The 18,354-nt window shown below is 46.4% G+C and overlaps 1 protein-coding gene across 2 annotated transcripts in view; it reads left to right on the top strand.

Moving 5' to 3' along the window:
* Positions 1-18,354, top strand: part of Pitpnm3 (PITPNM family member 3) — a 78,208-nt gene that overhangs the window by 14,798 nt on the left and 45,056 nt on the right. For both annotated transcript variants that reach the window (XM_013522224.1, XM_005399663.2), the window contains exon 3: positions 4,515-4,622. In XM_013522224.1, coding sequence (XP_013377678.1) covers positions 4,520-4,622 — 103 coding nt within the window. In that variant the 5' untranslated portion in view covers positions 4,515-4,519. The remainder of the gene's footprint in view (positions 1-4,514; positions 4,623-18,354) is intronic.

The raw sequence follows: 18,354 nt of genomic DNA, 5'->3' as shown, positions 1-18,354 counted from the left end.
TGCAGGCATGTCATGCCCCCCCGCCTGCTGTTTTTTCTCCGTCAAGGGAGGAAAGTGGAGACATGAATGACATGGAGCCGGCCCCAAAGGCTTCTGGGAGTGGGCTGAGTGGGGAACACCACAAGTGATGGGGAGAGAGTGGTGGTGATGGCTGTAGGCAGGGCACAGGGGAGAGTGTTAAACAGTGCAAGGTGGAGGCACTTTTGTCCCAAAGGCACTGCAGCAGTACACATTGAGGTTCTTCAAAAGAGTGGCCCAGGTGTGTGGGCCTGACAGTGGGCGGCAATGGAGGTGCCATCTGGAGGGGGTGACCCAGCCTTTGCCTGCATGTGCTGGAGGCGAAGCTTTCTGGCACAGGGCAAGGTGACTGTCCAAGTCCTAAAGACCCCACAGAAACCGAGGCCCTGGGCAGGAGGAAGGATTTCCTTCAGGCTCTGGAGGTTGTACTTAAAGGGTAGGTCCAGGCTTCAGCCAGGGGCAGAGTCAGGTTGAGGTCAAGGCCATGACCGTGGTGTTGGTGGGTGAGGCTCAGCCTAGAGCTCAGTCTGGACAGGGGCTGAGGCTTAGTGGAGTGACACAGATGCCAAAACCAAGTCCACACCAGACGTCACTGGGAAATGAAAATCAGCTTGCAGGTAACAGTTACAAAAGTGAAAAGCAAAGTCAATACCCAGGACAGTTGCCCAGATGCATCTTCTGTGGCCTTAGTGGTTCCTGTGAGGGGGCAGCACTGTAGGGCGGGGAAAAGGATTGGAGGCTCAGAGCTGAGCACAGGGTGCCTCTGCCTGAACTCAAAGAGAGACATTTAGGTTGCTGCCCCTCTGTGTGTGTGTGTGTGTGCGCGCGCGTGCTCAGGGGATAAGCCCATTGTTTCAAGAGTGGGGATCTGAGGACTGAATAAGGAGACTGGGCATAGGAGAGGGGCCTGTGGGGGGAGAGAGGAAGAGAAAGGACATCTGAGAGATGGGGCGCAGAACAGCTGCAGAGACAGGGATGGGGGGTTGGGGCTGGGAGAACAAGAATGCTAAAGAAAATGTGAGAGAGCCCAGTGAGAAAACACACACACACACACACACACACACACACACAGAGCAAGAGAGAAGCGGACAGTTAAGAGACACAGTGACCCAGAGCAGAGGGCAGAGGGACAAAGCCAAAAGAGCCAGGAGAGACTTGCATAGGACGGGAATCCTAAAGAGCAGGACACAAACAAAGAGAAGCCCAAAGAGAGTGAGAGGGGTGACAAAAGGGGCGCATCCACTAGGAGGGTAGGGGAGGGGCACAGGGGGAGGAGAGCCAGGGAGCATGAACGAGACCACCCAGAGAGAGGGCCCTGTGCAGCAGGGGGTGCCAAGGAGCCTGAGAGAGAGACAAAGACAAATACAAGAACCAAGAGCAACAAATCCAGACAGGGATCCAGAGATACCAGATCCAAGGTGTGTGGAGAAGTGGTTCTCTCCCTGAGAGTCTGCAGGAGAGATATTTGATAGAAATCCGGACAGACGACCAAGAGTGAAAGATTGAGCTGGGTTATACACAAAATTAGGAAGAGAGAGGGAAGAGGTGCACCGAGGTAGGCATGAGCAGAGCTCCAGAGCCCTGGAGGCCCCCACAGAGCTCCAACGGTCTCACCCACCCCTAGGAAAGAACTTAACTGCACCGTAGAAAACAGGAACTAGCATGTGATGAGCACCTACTGCATACCCAGCACTGCACCTGGAGCCTGGTTCTCTCTTCTTACCATGTGAGAGTTATTTGCTATTGTATCCTTCACACGAGTGGCTTCCCACAGGATGGAGGTCGCGTCTCACAGGGCATATAGTAAGTGCTGGGAAATCCATTCATATAGAACGGGTGCTAGAATGAATGAATGGATAGCTGCTTGCTTGAGTAACTGAACCAAGAGATAGAGAACTCCAGGCAGGTTTCGGGTTGATCCTGATTATCCTCTCTGGAACTGGGAAAGAATGTCACAGATCAGACAGTGGCATGATGGAAACTGAGAAAGAGTGTTAGGGGGCAACGTCACATGCTGCTGGTGGTGGCAGTGTGGTGGTGGTACCCCGATGTGACGCTGTCTCCATCTGTGCTATCATAGTGTGCTTGGCCTCTTGTGAACATGGGACCTGCTCTTCTCATTTAGTCCTCAACTGTTCTGGACATAAGCACAATTCTGATATCATCTTGTAGACGAGGAAGCTGGGGCTTATAAAGCTTGTCCAAGGTCATATTGCTGACAGATGTGGGTCCAGGATTGAAAATAGTCAATCTAATACTGAAACTGAGCTTTTAACCTCATTACAATTCTGGTTCCTCAAGAACACTGCCACTATATGTTTGTGCACATTTTGACTTGTATGGTTGTGTTTGAACTAACTTATTGTATGGCCCCGTGGCGGCTTGCTAGAAAGAGTTAGTGCTAAGGTTGCTGTTGCCATTTAAAGAATAAGAAAACAGAATTAGGTGATGGATGTGAGCACGAAGCTCATAGGTAACATAATCTATACTGGAACTGGGTCAGAGCTCTTCCCAGGATAGAGAGCTGCTGCTAGGTGTAAACTGCCCCAGACTGAGCATCCCAGGCTTAGGAGACTAGGTGTATGTGTGGCGCTTGGCTGGAGTGCTGAGCAGTCAGTGCAGGATGTCAGAGCCAGGCTGTCAGGAAAGCAGGATTTCAGGACTCTTAAAATAGTATATCTAGGTGTGAATCCTGGCCCCAGTGACCTCGGGCAAGAATTACTCATCTACTCTGTGCTTCAGTTTCCTTGTCTATAGATAATAATAATTTTCCTTTTTAGTATTGCTATGAGGATTAAGCTAATAGTTGTAAATCCCTTATACCAATCTCACAGGGTACTAAGGGCTTCACGGGTGTCATTAAGTCAATCAAAGAAATAAGTAAAATAAGGCAGGTGTCCTAGCTAGGAATGGGATCTAGGTTAGTGAGCTTGAGTGAATCAGAACGCTGGACAGCTCCCAAGCTTTCCGCTCCCATCTGCTGGATCAAGTTCTTTGCCAAAGAAACGGGTGTCACCAATTTATTTATTTATTTATTTAAATTTGGCATCAAACAGAAGGGTGTTCTACCACGGAGCCACACCCTTAAACCTTTTATTTCTTTAAAATCTTTTTCTTGTGTTGCAATAGAAGGGATTGAACCCAGAGCCTTTGCCTTGAGCTTTATTCCCAGATCTTTAAAAAATTTTTTTTTGGTACCAGGGATCAAATTCAGGACCTTGGGCTTGCCAGGCAGGAGCTGTGCTGCTGAGCTATATCCTCAGCCCTAAAATTTAAAAAAAAAACGTAATGCAACACAAGTAGCCATTAATGAAGAAAAATGTAAAATATACTCTTCTATGAAAAAATAAAATAAAATTTCATAACAAAATAATTAGAGAATAACCATGGTTAATATCTTGTGTGTCATGATCTTAAAAGAGTGGCCAAAATGTTACTCAGACCTTTTTATTTTTATTTTGAGACAAGGTCTCACGAAGTCACTGAGTTTCCCAGACAGGGCTTGAACTTGCAGTCCTTCTGCTTCAGCCTCCTGGCTTCATCCTTTATTAATTATGACGTACCTGGGCTCTGCCTCAATGCCCTTGCTGTCTTTACCCTGAAGGAGGGCATGAAGTTCTTCACCTGAAGGCCTGTCTCTGGGCTGGAGATGAGGAAGAGAATGCCCATTACTATGGGTCTGTTCTTGAAGAAGTGTCCCTTTCAGGATGTAAAACTATACCATATGTGTGTTTGGGGTGGGGAACCCAGGGACTTGTATTCAGGGTGGTTTGGGAGTATGGCTTCTGCTGCTCCCTTACTTCAGAGCTGCTCTTGTCCCCTTAAACCCAGATCTACTCGAATCCTCTCATACGAAGGAATAACCACAATGGTTATGAGCGCTTCGTATGCACTAAGACTTTATACCTATTATCTCATTGAATCTTCATAACTCTGTGAGGTGGATATTACCAGTTGTGTTTTACTGATGAGAAAATTGAGACTTGGGGAAGTCTAATAGCACACCCAGAGGAAAAATACTGGCGAGTGAGGAGGTTTTCCCTTTTTCCTCAAACACACTGTCTTTCAAGAAGTATTACTCTTAGTGCAGGAATGGAGGCTTCTGTAAGTTTTCAGCCTCTCTCATGACTGCCCTCTTCACTACTTGCTTTTGCTGTCTGTACCACCATCACACTGGCACCAGCAGCAGCATGTGACGTTGCCCCCTAACACTCTCTCTTGGTTTCCATCGTGCCACTGTCTGATCTGTGACATTCTTTCCCAGTTCCAGAGAGGATAATCAGGATCAACCTGAAACCTGCCTTGACATCTGAGGGCCCAGTAGGGTACAAGAACAATGCCTTCTTACAGTTTCCATCTATAACTACAGATATCTTCAGTAGTTCAAGCTACTTCAACTCATGGACAACATAAACATCCCCCGCCATCACAAATTCCTGTTAGGGCCACCTATGCAGAGCTCTACCCGCTCATGCCTTCTCTGCTTCTTCCCACAGAGGAGATGGCAGAGGGGAAGAATGCCATCCTCATCGGAATGAGCCAGTGGAATTCAAATGATCTGGTGGAACAGATTGAGACCATGGGGAAGCTCGATGAGCCTCAAGGTGAGAGCCAGCCTGTCTCAAGATCAGGGTGTGCACATAGCTATGTTGTAGGGTGGGGGCAGGGCTGTCAAATGGGGCTTGGACTTGAGTGCTCTATGAAGAGCCTTCTGTCTGTGTGCCTTCTTTCACAGCTTCCCTGAATTCGGCCACTTGCAGGAACTCTTTTGGGGACATCTTGGGGTTTTAGGTGGCAAAACAACCTCAGGGTACTTCTACAGGGCTTATTTTGTTTGTGGAATGATCACTTGAGATCATAGATAATTAAAGGCAGGTGCTGGTCCAAGCTCCTTTCCATGCCAGGTCTGTGCGGTTGGAATCTGCTGGGTAAGGGAGGTGGCGCCTGGAGGAGCCTTTGAGCAGGGACAGGAGCTGAGGTCTTAGGGGAGAAGGACAGCAGTGAGGACCTGGACTTCTTCTGGCTGAGCTGTTGAAGGAAGAATGTATAACTAAAGATTCATCCAGTAAAAGCTTTTCATGGAGGGACTTTGGGCCAAGTATTTGATCAGCAGATAAGGCAGGCTTATATCTTTAGGTATCCCCCCTTCTATCTGTCCATTTTAAAAATCACCAACAGAATGTGTACAGAACATCTACTGTGGGTAAGTGCCTGGCAGGAGAGATCACAGGTGATTCAACTGAGGCTTCTGCCTTGTGATGCAGGGCACAGTGTCTGTCAAGACATAGGCATCAGACTTCAGCTGAGGGTTGTTGGCTTGGAGGAATGAGGCAAGACTTTTAGAAGGAGATGGGAGAGAAAATCAAGGTGATGAGCTCAGGCTTTGAAAGTCAAGCAGAGGAGATAGTTGAGAAAGTCATAAAATCTGGGTTGACATGTGGGGATGTGAGGCTCAGAGATCCTCAGTTGAGGGTTGCATTTGATTAATGTGGCACTGGAATGAGAACCAGGGCCACAGCTAGAACCCCTTCTAAGAGGCTAATTTTTGAACCTGTAACCCTCAGGCTAATTTCCTTCCTACCCTCTGTAATACTCTTCTTCCTTTCTTTTTTTCTAATGATCTTGTCTTGTTAGTGTTGCTATGACAAAATACCTGATATTGGGTAATATATAAGGAAAAGAGGGTTGTTTGGCCCATGATTCTGGTGGCTGGAAAATTCAAACAGCATGACATTGGCCTCTGGTACCACAGCATGGCAGGTGGCATCACAAGGTGGGAGCTGGTGATAAAGTGGCAAGTAGCTTGAGCAGAGGAGGTTACATGGCATGAGAGAAAGTAGGAAACCAGGGAAGGGCCAGTCTCTTTTTTTTTGTAGTCCTGGGGATAGAACCCAGGGCCTTGTGCATGCAAGGCAAGAACTCTACCACTGAGCCGCATCCCCAGCCTTCTTTTTATTGTAACTTGCTCTCACAGGAACTTACCCTCTCCTTTGAGACCTAACCCAGCCCACAAAACCAGAATCAATCTCTTCACATGGGCAGGTGTGACCTGATCACCTCCTACTAGGCCCTACCTCTTAAAGGCCCTACCACCTCTCAATATTGTGACTTTCGGAACCAAACTTCCAGCACGTGAACCTTTTGGACAAACTGCATCCAAAGCACAGCATTCACTTCCTTTTCTTACCTTCTTGACTCCAACTTTCCACAGTCATGATCTGAGCCAGAATCACTCTCTGGTCAGGGCTGTGCTATCAGAATGTAGTCAGTAGGATGGTCCTGGCCCAGTCCAAGAGGATTGCCATCTTGCTGTAGCATCTACTGTACTTCTTATCCCCTCTCTGCCTCCTTGGTACACAGTTCTCCCCATTCCAAAGCATGCACCCTAAAAAATGCATGAGCACGGGACAATTTTCCCATTTTACAAATGAAGAACTCAAGAGAAGCTACCTTTTGCCCACAGTCTTCCTCAGTTCCTAAGTCCCATTCTAGGGCCTCTCCTCCCAGATGAGACTGAGGCTTGGCACAGTTTGGGCCTCATAAAGTTTAGGCCTAAGAAAACGAGTCTTACAAGGAAAGGCATCCTGAGCCACTGTCACATCCAAGGAAGAGCCAGCTTGGCACTGGCCCCCAAGGCCAGTCCAGAGGCAGTGTCCTCTTGAGAGCCATGTGTTTACAAATGGGTCCTTGGCCTGCTCTTCCCTTTACCACCAAGCCCTGAAGAGATTGAGGATTCTGTATACCACTCCTTGACTGTGTTTAGTACCACGAAAAGACAAGCCCAGGTTTGTGCTCACCACTCATCTGGTCGTCCTCTCCTGGCTCCCACCCCCACGTGTCTGCTAGGGAATCTCTGACTCAGACACAGTGTGAGCTCAGGAGGGGCTGAGCAGGAGGCAGTGTGAGCTGGAGGGCGAAAAAGAAGGAGGGAAGGAAGCAGAAGGGGAGGCTGTGGGAGGGGCAGAAACAGCTGCCTTAGAAGGTGAGAGGTTGGGGTTACAGCTTCAGCCATGCCACTGTGTGGCTTTGTGGCCAAGGAAAGTCACATTCCTTCTTTGAGCCTCAGTTGGTTTATCTGCAGAGTGGGGCACTAGTATAAAAGTTACAAGAAGGAAATGAGACAGTGCTCCCAAATGCATTCACTAACAATTAAGCTCAATGCTGGAGGACGAGGATAAGAGCAAATAATCTCACACAAGAATAGCTCTGAAATGCTTTGTGGTGCTGATGCTCCATTGCATTAGGGCCTTGCTTGCCTGAGTCTGAGAGGTGATGTTGTATCCTCCTAGCAAAGAATAAGGAAAAGGGGACAGGGCATAAAAGATGAAGAACAGCAAGCCAGCTTGATTTCCAGGGTCTTCTGTATCCTACTCCCCATGAATTCATACTGTGAAATCCCGCAACACAACAGAGCACTCAGATTAATTCCCTTCATTTCAGCGATCATTGATGGAGTCCTTGCAGGGGCCCAGTCCTGTGCTGGATGTGGGGGAAGTAAAGATGAATAGGGTGGCACTGTCACTTTGTAGGAGCCCACAGCAGAGCCCAGGTAACTGCAGTAAGACAGGCTGAGCACAGCCCCAAAGGAGGGAGATTCTAGGGAATATTTTGGGGAGAGGAAATTCTGAAAACACTTTGCTGGAAAAAGACTGCAATCCAAATTGGTGGTATAAACAGAACTGACACTTCTGCTTCCTTCAAGATCCCTGCCCTTAAATTAAACACAGGGCTCATACCAGGGAAAGCCTCTCCTGGCTGACATTCTGGCCAGTTGTATTTCCTCTGTGAGTGCCTCAGATACCTGTCCTGGAGACCTCTCTCCAGGGCTCCAGACTCTTATTTTTGGCAGCATCCTTCCTGGATATCATAGAGACTTCTTACGCACAATGAATTCCTGACCTGCTTCTAAAACCTGAATTGTGTTTTCTAGTCCATCTTGTCTCTCCTTACCTAGTTAAATCACAGATCACGTGGCACTTCCTGACTGTTCTGATAACTTTGGCTCTTGAGGGTGCTGATCTGGGGTAGTGTGTGCATGTGTATGCATGCATGTGGGCATGTGTATGCCAACCATATCTTGTTGGTTTTTTTTTTTTGCACCAGGAATTGAACTCAGGACCTTGCTCTTGCCAGGCAGGCTCTGTGACACTGAGCTAAATCCCCGGCCCTACCTTGTTGGTTTTATTTCTTCATTATTCAGTGAGAACTCATCTTGGTCACCTACATTTCTCTTCTGTGGGAGTCTGGTGCCCTACACTGTGCAGATGTCCTCTGTCGTCAAATTGTTCTTGTGCTTCTTTCTGCTGGGCTAGAGTATGTCCTTCATCTTATAGCTTTTGTAGGCTGAATTTACAGTTTAGGGTTTCCACTCTACTTGGGTGGTATAAATTTAGCCCCTACTTCCATATGTGGCACAGGCTTAGGGTGTTAATTACTCATGTGTGACTTTTTTCTTTCTCACTGACTATGAATGGTTTCTTTGCTGCTGCCCCAAAGGAATTTTGCATGTGTGTGCTCCTTTATGGATGGAGCAGGCCTTCAAGGATCCCTACTGTAAAGGGAGCTCCACTTCAGCTCCAGCTACCCACAGGTGAGGTCAAGTCTGTGGACTTGATAGTTCAGTTCCTAACCCCTAGTTCTGGAGCCTCCATCCCTTGGGTTTGGGGTCCTGGGTCTCCTCTCGGTTCTGCTTTTCTTTCCTATCATAGTTCTCTCTTCCATCTGGAGTTTGTATATTGAACATTCTGTATTTTAAGCTCAGTTTTGCATTTACATTTTTTAGTGCTTTATTGCCCAGCATATAATTATTTTAATGGAAAGGGATCCATTGGTATCAGCTCAGTGTACCTTATTTATTATTACTGCTATTTGACAATTGGTGGTCTTGTTATTTTTCATTTAAAAAGTTTTGGTTGTGGTAAAGCAGTCAAACACATAGCTTAAAATTTACTTACCTTTTAAACCGTCTTAAGTGTATATCTCGGGGTACGTTGATGTACAGCCATTACCACCATTCAGCTCTATAGCTCTGCCATCATCTCAACCTGAAACTGTACCATTAAATACTAACTCCCCACCCCCACACCCCCCAGCCCCTGACAACCTCCATCCTACTTTCCTTTCCCTATGAATTTGACTTCTCTAAGCATCTCACATATGTGGGATCATACGGTATTTGTCTTTTTTTGGTGTCTGACTTCTTTCATTTAGCATAATATTTCAAGATTCATCCATGTTGCAGCATGGGTCCATACTTTATTCCATTTTGTGGCTGAATAATTTTCCATTGTGTATACTATGATGTGTTTGTCCCTTTATCTGTTGACAGACATTTGGGTTGTTTCCATTTTTGTCTATTGTGAGTAATGCTGCTATGAATATTAGTGTACAAATATGCACATTATTTCTTGAATTCATTCTTCCTGGGGAGAAAAAAACAAACAGTAAGACTCCAGTTTTCCTTAGCTATTTCTTCAGTTGCAAACCCTACTGCAGAGTTTATCAGTGTGTGGGGGAAAAAAAAATCAAACCAAACAATACAAATGAAACAATTTTGGCAATATTTGTAGTACTTACTTATTTTTCTTTTGAAATCGCATTGCATGACCACCTTAGAATTTTGCTTATCGCATTTATGCCCATCACCATAAGAGGGAGATCCACTTTTAATTCTAAAGACCACAATTAGCAATAAAAATATAACATAAATGTGTAAAGTAAGTTCAGAAATTTCATAGGATCTCCAGCTCAATACCTAGTAACAGAAGGGATAGCAGCCTTTCTTGTTTGATCCTGACTCTGATGATACAATGAAAATATTCTCATATTTCATCAGTAAGTATAACTCTTGCCCTACAGTTTTAGAAATACCCTTTGTCAAGTTGAAAAAATTACTTGCTTCAAAGCTATGTCTTTTCTCATTTCCCCTGTGGTTTATTTGTATCCATCAACCCCCCTCTCACTGCCGATGTTTTACCAAAGATTTACCTATCTTAGTGGTTTTTCAAAGAAATACCTCTTAGTTTTATTAGTTGATTCTATCTTCCTACTTCATTGATGTAGATCATTAATGGTGAACCTTTCAGAGCTTTTAATGATACAAACAGCCTGCTGTGGCACCTGTGGCATTGGTTTGCCAGCACTGATACCGATAATGTTGCCTTTACCTTATTAATTTTTTCCTCCTACATTCTTGAGGCCTATATTATCTATACTTTTCTGAATTCTAGAGATAAGAACTTTGTAAACTTTCTTGTCACTTAATTCACCCATTCCTTGGAGGACTCCAGCATGATATTCAACTATTACCTTCTTTTTGGTTTGTTTTAATAAAATTTGCAAAAGAAAAATTTTTAAATCTTTTCGTTAAAGGGATCCCCCAAATTGCTTAAGCTCTGGACTCTACAAGACCCGGATGCAGGCACTTGGGTCATATTGTACGGATAAGTGGCCCTCTCACTATCACTTATTTTTAAATAGTTCAAAGCCTCTGTAGTTCTCCTGTGTACCCAAAGAGTTACTTAGAACAGTTTACAAAAATCCTAGTGAATAGATTTTTCTTGTTAATTTGCAATTTTATTCTATTTGGAGGATATGATCCTTAAGTGCCATCTTTTTGAGGTTTTCATGTCTAAAACATGCTGTAGGTGTGTGTTTCCTCCCATTTTATGGATTGTCTCTATGTTTTCCTGATGATGTTCTTTTTTTTTTTGGTTTTTCTCGGTACCGGGAACCAAACTCACGACCTTGCGCTTACCAGGCAGGCGCTTTTGCCACTGAGCTAAATCCCCAGCCCTTGATGATGTTCTTTGAAGCATAAAATTTTTAAAATTTTGATAATGTTCAATTTATCTATATTTATTTTATTTTCTGCATTTGTTGCCATATATAGGAAACCATCCCCTAATTCAAGACCTTGAAGATCTACTTCTGTTTTCTTTTAAGAGTTGTATAGTTATTTTTAAGTATGTGATCCATTTTGAGTTTATTTTTATGTATGGTATGAAGTAGGGGTTCAACCTCATTATTTTGCATATGGAAAAATAGTTGTCCCAGAATAATTTATTGAAAAGTTTATTCTTTCATCCTTTGTATTATTTTAGCATTATTGTTAAAAGCCAACTGATCACAGAGGTAGATCTTCTAGGTAGTTTTTGTCTTTTATTTCATCAATGTGCTGTAATATGTTGGTTTTCATATATTGGATAATCTTGGATTTCTGGGATAAATTCTACTTGGTATTTGACAGGTCTTGCTATGTTGCTAACCTTTTATGCTCAGGGCTTGCATGTCTTTTCCCAGATAATTTATACTGATAGTGTATGAGCTGTCACTGAAGGATCTGTTTGCAATCAGAGACATTCTTGTTCTTGAAATAAACTGAGTGTGAGCAGGACTACCTTCTCACTGACAGCCAGGAAACAGTTACTCTCCAGGTCTCCCAGATCAATTTCTCTGCCTCTTGCTTTTCAAAGAGCTATTTTTTCCTTTCGTTCACTCAGCTCTGATTTATGTCCCAACTCTGGTTTATGTCCTTGGATGCAGGTAATGTGGTTTCCAGAGAGTGGTCTCTGGACCAGTAGCATTCGTATCACTTGGGAACTTGTTAGAAATGTGAGTGATGGAGTGCTACCCGGACCTGCTGAATTAGTCAGATTCTGGGAGTAGTGCTCAGAATCTATGTTTTAATTAGCTCTGTAAGTGATTCTGATGCACATTAAAGTTGAAGAGTGATTACGAATTATGACACTAAGTTGGTCCAAGGAAACCATAGGTCCATTTGCCTGTACTCTTTTTTTCTTCAGTCTTGGAGTTTGGTATCTTTCTTCCACAGTGCTGGTTTTCCTTTAATATTTATCAATATTTGGATTTGTACTCTATTTCGTATTTTCAGTTCCCTGTTAGCCTAACTCTGAGTGATGTGATCTGTCTGTTTACGGCAACCTGCTGTCATCTAATTATTAGGACTGGTGGGAAATACTACTGGGTGAATTAAGCCAGTAGCTTCTGATATATTCCTCTTGGGTATTTCCAGCCTCCCAGGGTGTCCTATCCCTCAAATATCCATTTTTTCACATTTGGGGACAGATGTCTTCACTTGGCATAAGAGGGGTCAGTGAAGCACCAAAGCATTGTGTCATCTGCTGCAGAAACCCAGACAATTATAAAAGCTTCAGTTGCTCCGTGCCTTTGAGCTGCCATCACCTCGGCCACAGGCCTTCCTTTGTAGGATGGAAGCTGTGCTTTCCTCTCTCCTGAGCTAGCTTTGTGGACATTTGACCTTTACAGTCGCACAAAGTTCCACACTTTGAAGGGTCCACACTTGATTTTGTGCTCTGCTATTGTCATCTTGAACTTCATAATGATTTTGAATAAGGAAACTTACATTTCCACTTTGCACTGGGCTCTGCAAATTACAAAGCCAGTCCTGCCTCCTGCCATCAGATCATCCTGCCGCCTACCTTTTGGGGATGCCACATAGCTTTCGTCTGCAAAGGACATTGCCTTTTATTTTATGCTGAGATTAATTTACGTGAAATTAATCAGTGTTATTTTCTAGGGATTTGGGGCAGGAGGAAAAATTCAGATCATGTAGTCCATTTACTATCTTTATGCAATGCTACTGAGCTGCTTCTAAATTAGAAGCTCAGCAGTATCATTTTGCTATGGAATTGGCAACTAGGTCTTTGATGCCTAAAGAATGAAGTATAAGTCCCCCACCCTGGTACATAAGTCCATCCACAATTTGGCTCTAGACTTTCTTCTAACAACTATAATATTCTAAGGTTAGTAAGTTCCCTATTAGTACAGTAATCAGAGAGCCCCGGGGCAGCTACCTTGCGGAACATTAGAAACAGGCCGTCTAATCGTGCTGTATCCTGTAATCACAAGGCTACCCTCAGCCTCCATACGCATGTCTTCTGGGTCATCCTTCCCTCTTCCATTTGTTCTGTGTTCTAATCAAATGACCAAGGGCTGCTTGCTGACCCTCAAGCCCAGGTGGAACTCTTCAGCTTCCTGCCTTGTCTTAGCCCTGCCCTCCCTGACTTCATCTTCTGCCCTCATGATCCTAGGCACTTCTTCTGGGAGGCCTCCCTGATGGCCCACCTGCTCCTGGAACATCCCTCTCTCACCCAGCAGAGCTGGTCCTTTGCCTGTGGCAAAGACACTTGTCTGCTTACAGTTGTGCTCCCTGGGCGTGTGCTCCCCCTCCCTTCCCATCACCAAAGCAGTCAGGGACTCTCCCTTACACACCACTCTGCCAGATTCTGTGCTGGGCAACACTGGGGACATGTGGGTGACTCAGAAGTGGACTTAGATCTGGCCGATGGCTCAGCCGAAGTCCACATGGGGCAGTGACAGTTCAATGAGCTAATAGCTCTAACGAGTGGGAAGGAAGTACAGAGGGATCAGAGGGGACATGGAGCTGGCGCTGAGATACAGGGGCCCATGAGGCTTTTCTGGGGTCAGCCCAGGCCAAGGCAGTTACAGTGGGCAGAGGGACAACAGGTACAAAGATGTGGAGGGAGACATGAGAAGTGGGGAGATTAGGGGAACCATGTGGGGTTTGCCTGGACTGAAGCTGGCATATGAGGTATCAGAGGAGGGTGTGAGAAGGGATGGGAAGGTCCCAGTGAAGATGCAGGGCCAGAAAAGCTGAAGCTGACAGCGCCTGACTGGCAAGCACAAGGTTGTGAGTTTGATTCCCGGTACCAGGAAAAAAACTAAAAACCAAAAAAAAAAAAAAGAGTTTAGGGCCTGGGGATTTAGTTCAGTGGCACAGCGCCTGCCTGGCAAGAAAAGCTGAAGCTGAGCCTTGAATGCCAGGTTGAGGAGTTTGGGTCTCCTTGAGAGTGACCCTGAGGATCCATGGACTGGTTTTAGCAGGGCTGTAATGAACTGTGTTTTAGAAAGATCATCTAGAAGCTACTTTGGAGGATAAAATAGGGGGCCAAGGAATGAATGTAATTGTCACAGGCTGGGTGAGAGGTCTTGAACTTGAATCTTGACTTGCAGCTCACGGAGATTCAGCATTTGGGGACACCTGAGCAGGACGGAGTATATGAGCCCTTCTGTTCCCAGCCAGGCTTCCTGTGCTGAGGTCACGGCTGTGCTGAAGCCTGCTTTCCAAGGGGCAGGCAGGGGCAGCCCAGGGCGGACACCGGCCTCAGCTTCCCCTGGGGCTGCTCCAGTGAACTTCCCAGATACTCCCCGGTGGAACAGGAGGAGAATTCCAAATTCCTTCTTGCCCAGGGCCCAGTCCTCGAAATTCCTACCTCAGCAGCCATGAAACACTTGCCTTGGATGAAGACTCTCCCATTTCCGGATGTGTTGAAAGTGATCCTGTTTGTGGCTATACTTCTGCTTCCCTTGCTCAGGGGAACCCACAGTTTGCTAGAAGAGTGGTCAGAAGAGGAGGTATAAGGTGACTCAGGAAGCCCTTGGCAGATGCATCCAAAACTCCCAGGGCTGCTTGAGTGCAAGGATCAGCACGATTCTTATGGTGGCCACCAAGGTCCTGCTGTGTAGCCGTCCTGTGTGCAGAGCTGCTGGCAGCTTTGAGCGTGAAGCCGGCTCCAGCTGAGGCGAGTCTGTGGGACCCAGGGGCCCTGGAAAGCTGTAAGCCAAGTGGGGTCTCATTTAGGCTGCAGCTTAGCCAGCTGTACATTTAGTTAATCACTGTCGTCCTGGGATCCTGCTAATCAGGAAGCCAGGGGTTCACTACCAATTCCTCCTCTTGATGGCGGCGGCTTCAAGGGAAGATGGAGCTGGCCTGAGCGGAGCAGCAGGACCAGCTATATGCTGTCTGGGCTTCACACACATGTAGTCAAATATCAGGCTCATTCTTACCCAAATGGATGGCCTCAGCAGCCCACTGGGCCCCGGGGGATGCCTTGCTCAGGCTTTGCTGCAGAGGATGCAAAGCCTAAGGGAAACATGGGGCAGCCGGTCCTGGCCTGTGTATGCTTCTCCTCAGTGCCCCTTGAAGCAGCCCCTTCTCCACACCCCTGCTTCCACGGCTCAGGCCCTGTCTTGTAAGAGCCCCTTCTGCTTCCATGACTCTCCACTCGCCATTGCAGCTCTCCCTGGAGCCTCTGCCTAGAAACACCCACAGGGCCCGGGAGAGGCTGAGGGAAGGGTCCTCACCAGACCTGGGGTGTCAGAGGGACCGGATCTGAACACTGACCGGGTGACCTTATCCCTTTGAAGCTCAGTTTTCTTACCTGTGAGTGGGGCATTTTTGCCCATATAAATCTCAACAAATTCACGTGTGAGCGAGCACTGGGTGGGGCAGAAAGCACCTGTGCACCCAGCTGAGGCTTCCTAGTTTACATACGTCTGGCTGCTCTCTGGGCTGGCTGTGAGGAAGCCCAGAGCTTGCGCTGACCTCCTTTCCTGACACTCCCTTCTTCCTGCCCAATGAGAGTCCTGCTTACAGCACTGCAAAGCCACCCACCTCCTGTGCCCCCCGCCCCACACCTCTCACCCCGTGTCCCCAGCAGCCCAGCTGGCTCCGTGCCCTCACTCTGCCCCCACACCAGTCATTCTTGCCCCTGGAAGTCCTGCTCTGGCTCCAAGTCATGTTTGCTTTGTGGTAATGAAAATATTGAATGGGATCAGTGGCTCATAAACTGTCTAGGTATGGAGCTCTGCAGGCCTGGCATGAGAACACAGAGGTGATGAATCAGACCCGACCACACCCCAGCAGGGCTCCTTCCTCCACCAGGCCCAGCCATATACTAGGTGCCCAAGAAGGGCCAGCAGTGTTTGAGTTGTAGTCAGGGCTCACAACCAGTGCTGCAAAGGACCCTGGGTTTGGGCGTTACTGTTCTGAATTCTGAGTTGATCTTCCCAGTCTGGGTTTTGCAAGTGAACCCCAGTGGGATGTGTGCTGGGGGCTTGGACTTGGCTTGGTCCTGCCTTCCACAACCTTGTGGCCTTGGGTGGTGGCATGGTTTACTTAATCCTTGCCTCCTTGGCACCACCTGGCTTTCTTCTTTGTAGCTCTATTCTGCCTCCAACAATGCAGGGAGGATGGGGTCCAGTGCTCCTATGCCACTGTACCTCAGCATGGGGCAGCCATCCGCACCTGGGCTAGCAGTGCCACTGTATGTACCCAGGGTGACTCAGAAGAATCAAGTCTTGCATCCCCCTACCCAAGAACCTGGCGCATTTGGGCCTGGAGGTCACAGTATTCGCGTCTACCCTGGATTGGGAGGCAGGCCTGTGGGGAAAGTAGATGCATGACTCAACTTTCCACCCTTTGGTCACGGCACGGTATGACGGTCTAGTGGCCAGCAATGGGAGGACATGGGATCTAGTGAGCCTCAAGTGCGTATGTGCCCAGTTGGGGTGTGCGGGCCCAAGGCCTGTGAGGTCAACACTCTGCTCACGCGCATCCCTGTGAACAAAGGAGCACGACATGAAGCAGGAGATAAAAACACTGTGACAGGTTGAGAGAGTCCTCGGGCAGAAGGAAGAGTTTGCTTTGTATTTTAGCACCTTTAACGGCACCGTTTTTTTTTTCCGTTTGTTATGCTTTTTGGACCTGGCCACTGCATTTCCTTCTCTCACTGGGTCCTGCTAAATATGCAGCTGGTTTTGGGTGCAGGAGAAAAAGCAGGAGACGTAGACTTAGAAGACTTTGTGAGTCCTTCTGCCTGTTCAAGCCTCTCCCACCCCTTGCTTTTCTCTGGGCGTGGCCTGGTGTGGACAAGACGTTGCTGACCTCTGGGGACGTCTTGTTCTTTCCTGTTCCTGTGGAGGCTCCAGTCACGGCTGTGCCACAAGCTTCCTGGGACCAGAGGGTCTGCTTTTCTTCTAATCGCCGTCGCACTTCCCTTTGCAGTAAGCACCGTGCCGCTGAGGGTGGAGATGTTCCTGCTCCCTGCTCACCTTGACCCATATCCTCTCTGTATCCCTCATGGCCCTGGCACCGCACTTGGCAGATAGAGGTGTTTTTTGAATATGCGACCTAATTTCTGTTAGACTTTCATTCCACTGGTGCCAGGGGTGACTTTCCCTAGGTGTACCTGGATTCCGTGGGCCTTGCGTGGTGCCCAGATGTGGGGCTGGTCTTTGATCCCTGACCTGTGTGTTTGTGGCTGGGTCTTCTTTGTTTCTGCCTGCACTTGGGCTGCTCTCTCTCCTTGGAAGCTGTCTGCCGCCACCCTGCCATGCTGTGCGGGAACTCTGCTGTCTTGTGCGGGGCCTTCTTGGGCATAGGCTCAGCCACACCCCCATACCATGAGCTGGCACATGTATTCACCATTGGTTCTCTCCCCTGGGCTGCACCTGGTGACGTGACAAAGATGGAAGAAACAAAATCTTGAACCAGTTGTTAAAAGGAAATAAATAAAACCCTAGGGGAACCAGGCCGCATTTATTGAATGCTTGTCATGTGCCTGCCTGTGTGCTACGGGCTGTGTGTATATATATATATATATATATATCAGTCATTGATTCTTTGTGGTATTTCCTGTGCAATCAGGGTTTTGTTCATAAAATCTTTGCCTAAACCTATGTCTTCAAGAGTTCTACCTATTCTCTCTTCAAGAAGATTTAGTGTTTCTTTTTTAATATTTAGATCTTTGATACATTTTGATTCTAGCTTAGTGCATGGTGAGAGATAAGGGTTTAGGTTAATCTTTTGCTTCTGATAGAGTGATCAATTGATGATAATTTGGAGAGCCCTACTAGAGAGTTCTGTAGAGTATATCAGCTTTCCTGTTGCTGAAACACAACAGCTGATACCCACAATTTATTTTTATTATTATTTTAAAATTATTTTATTGTACATTTTACATATACATAATGGTCAAATTCATCACAGGGAATCTGTAACTGTATATAACATATCTTAATTCTTCTTCTTATCCAATCCCTTCCCCTCCCTTCAGCCCATCTTCCCCTCCATATTTACAACAGTTTTTTCTCCATTTTTGCTTCTATTCTTTTTTCTTCTTTTCTGTTCCTTCCTGTCTCCTTCCCCTCTATTTTCCCTTCCTATTTGAACATTTTTTCCCTATTTCCCAAGATCTATTATACATTTTGATATTTATCTATCCTTTCAATTTTTGACACCAGAGAAACAATGTGGTATTTAAACATGTGTGTCCAATTTATTTCACTTAACAGTATGATCTCAAGGTGCATCCATTTACCTAGAAATGTCTCAAGTTTATCATTCTTTATGGCAGAGTAATACTCCATTTTATTAAAAACCACATCTTCTTTATCCATTCATCCACTGATGGACACCTGGGCTGTTTCCAAGATTTAGCTATTACAAATTGTGTTGCTATGAACATGGATGTGCATATATCACTATGGTGT

This window comes from Chinchilla lanigera, unplaced genomic scaffold (genome assembly GCF_000276665.1).
Source record: "Chinchilla lanigera isolate Chin_1 unplaced genomic scaffold, ChiLan1.0 scaffold00066, whole genome shotgun sequence".
Lineage (NCBI taxonomy): Eukaryota > Metazoa > Chordata > Mammalia > Rodentia > Chinchillidae > Chinchilla > Chinchilla lanigera.
The sequence above is the reverse complement of the archived record's forward strand: the minus strand, read 5'-3'. Positions and strand labels throughout refer to the sequence as shown.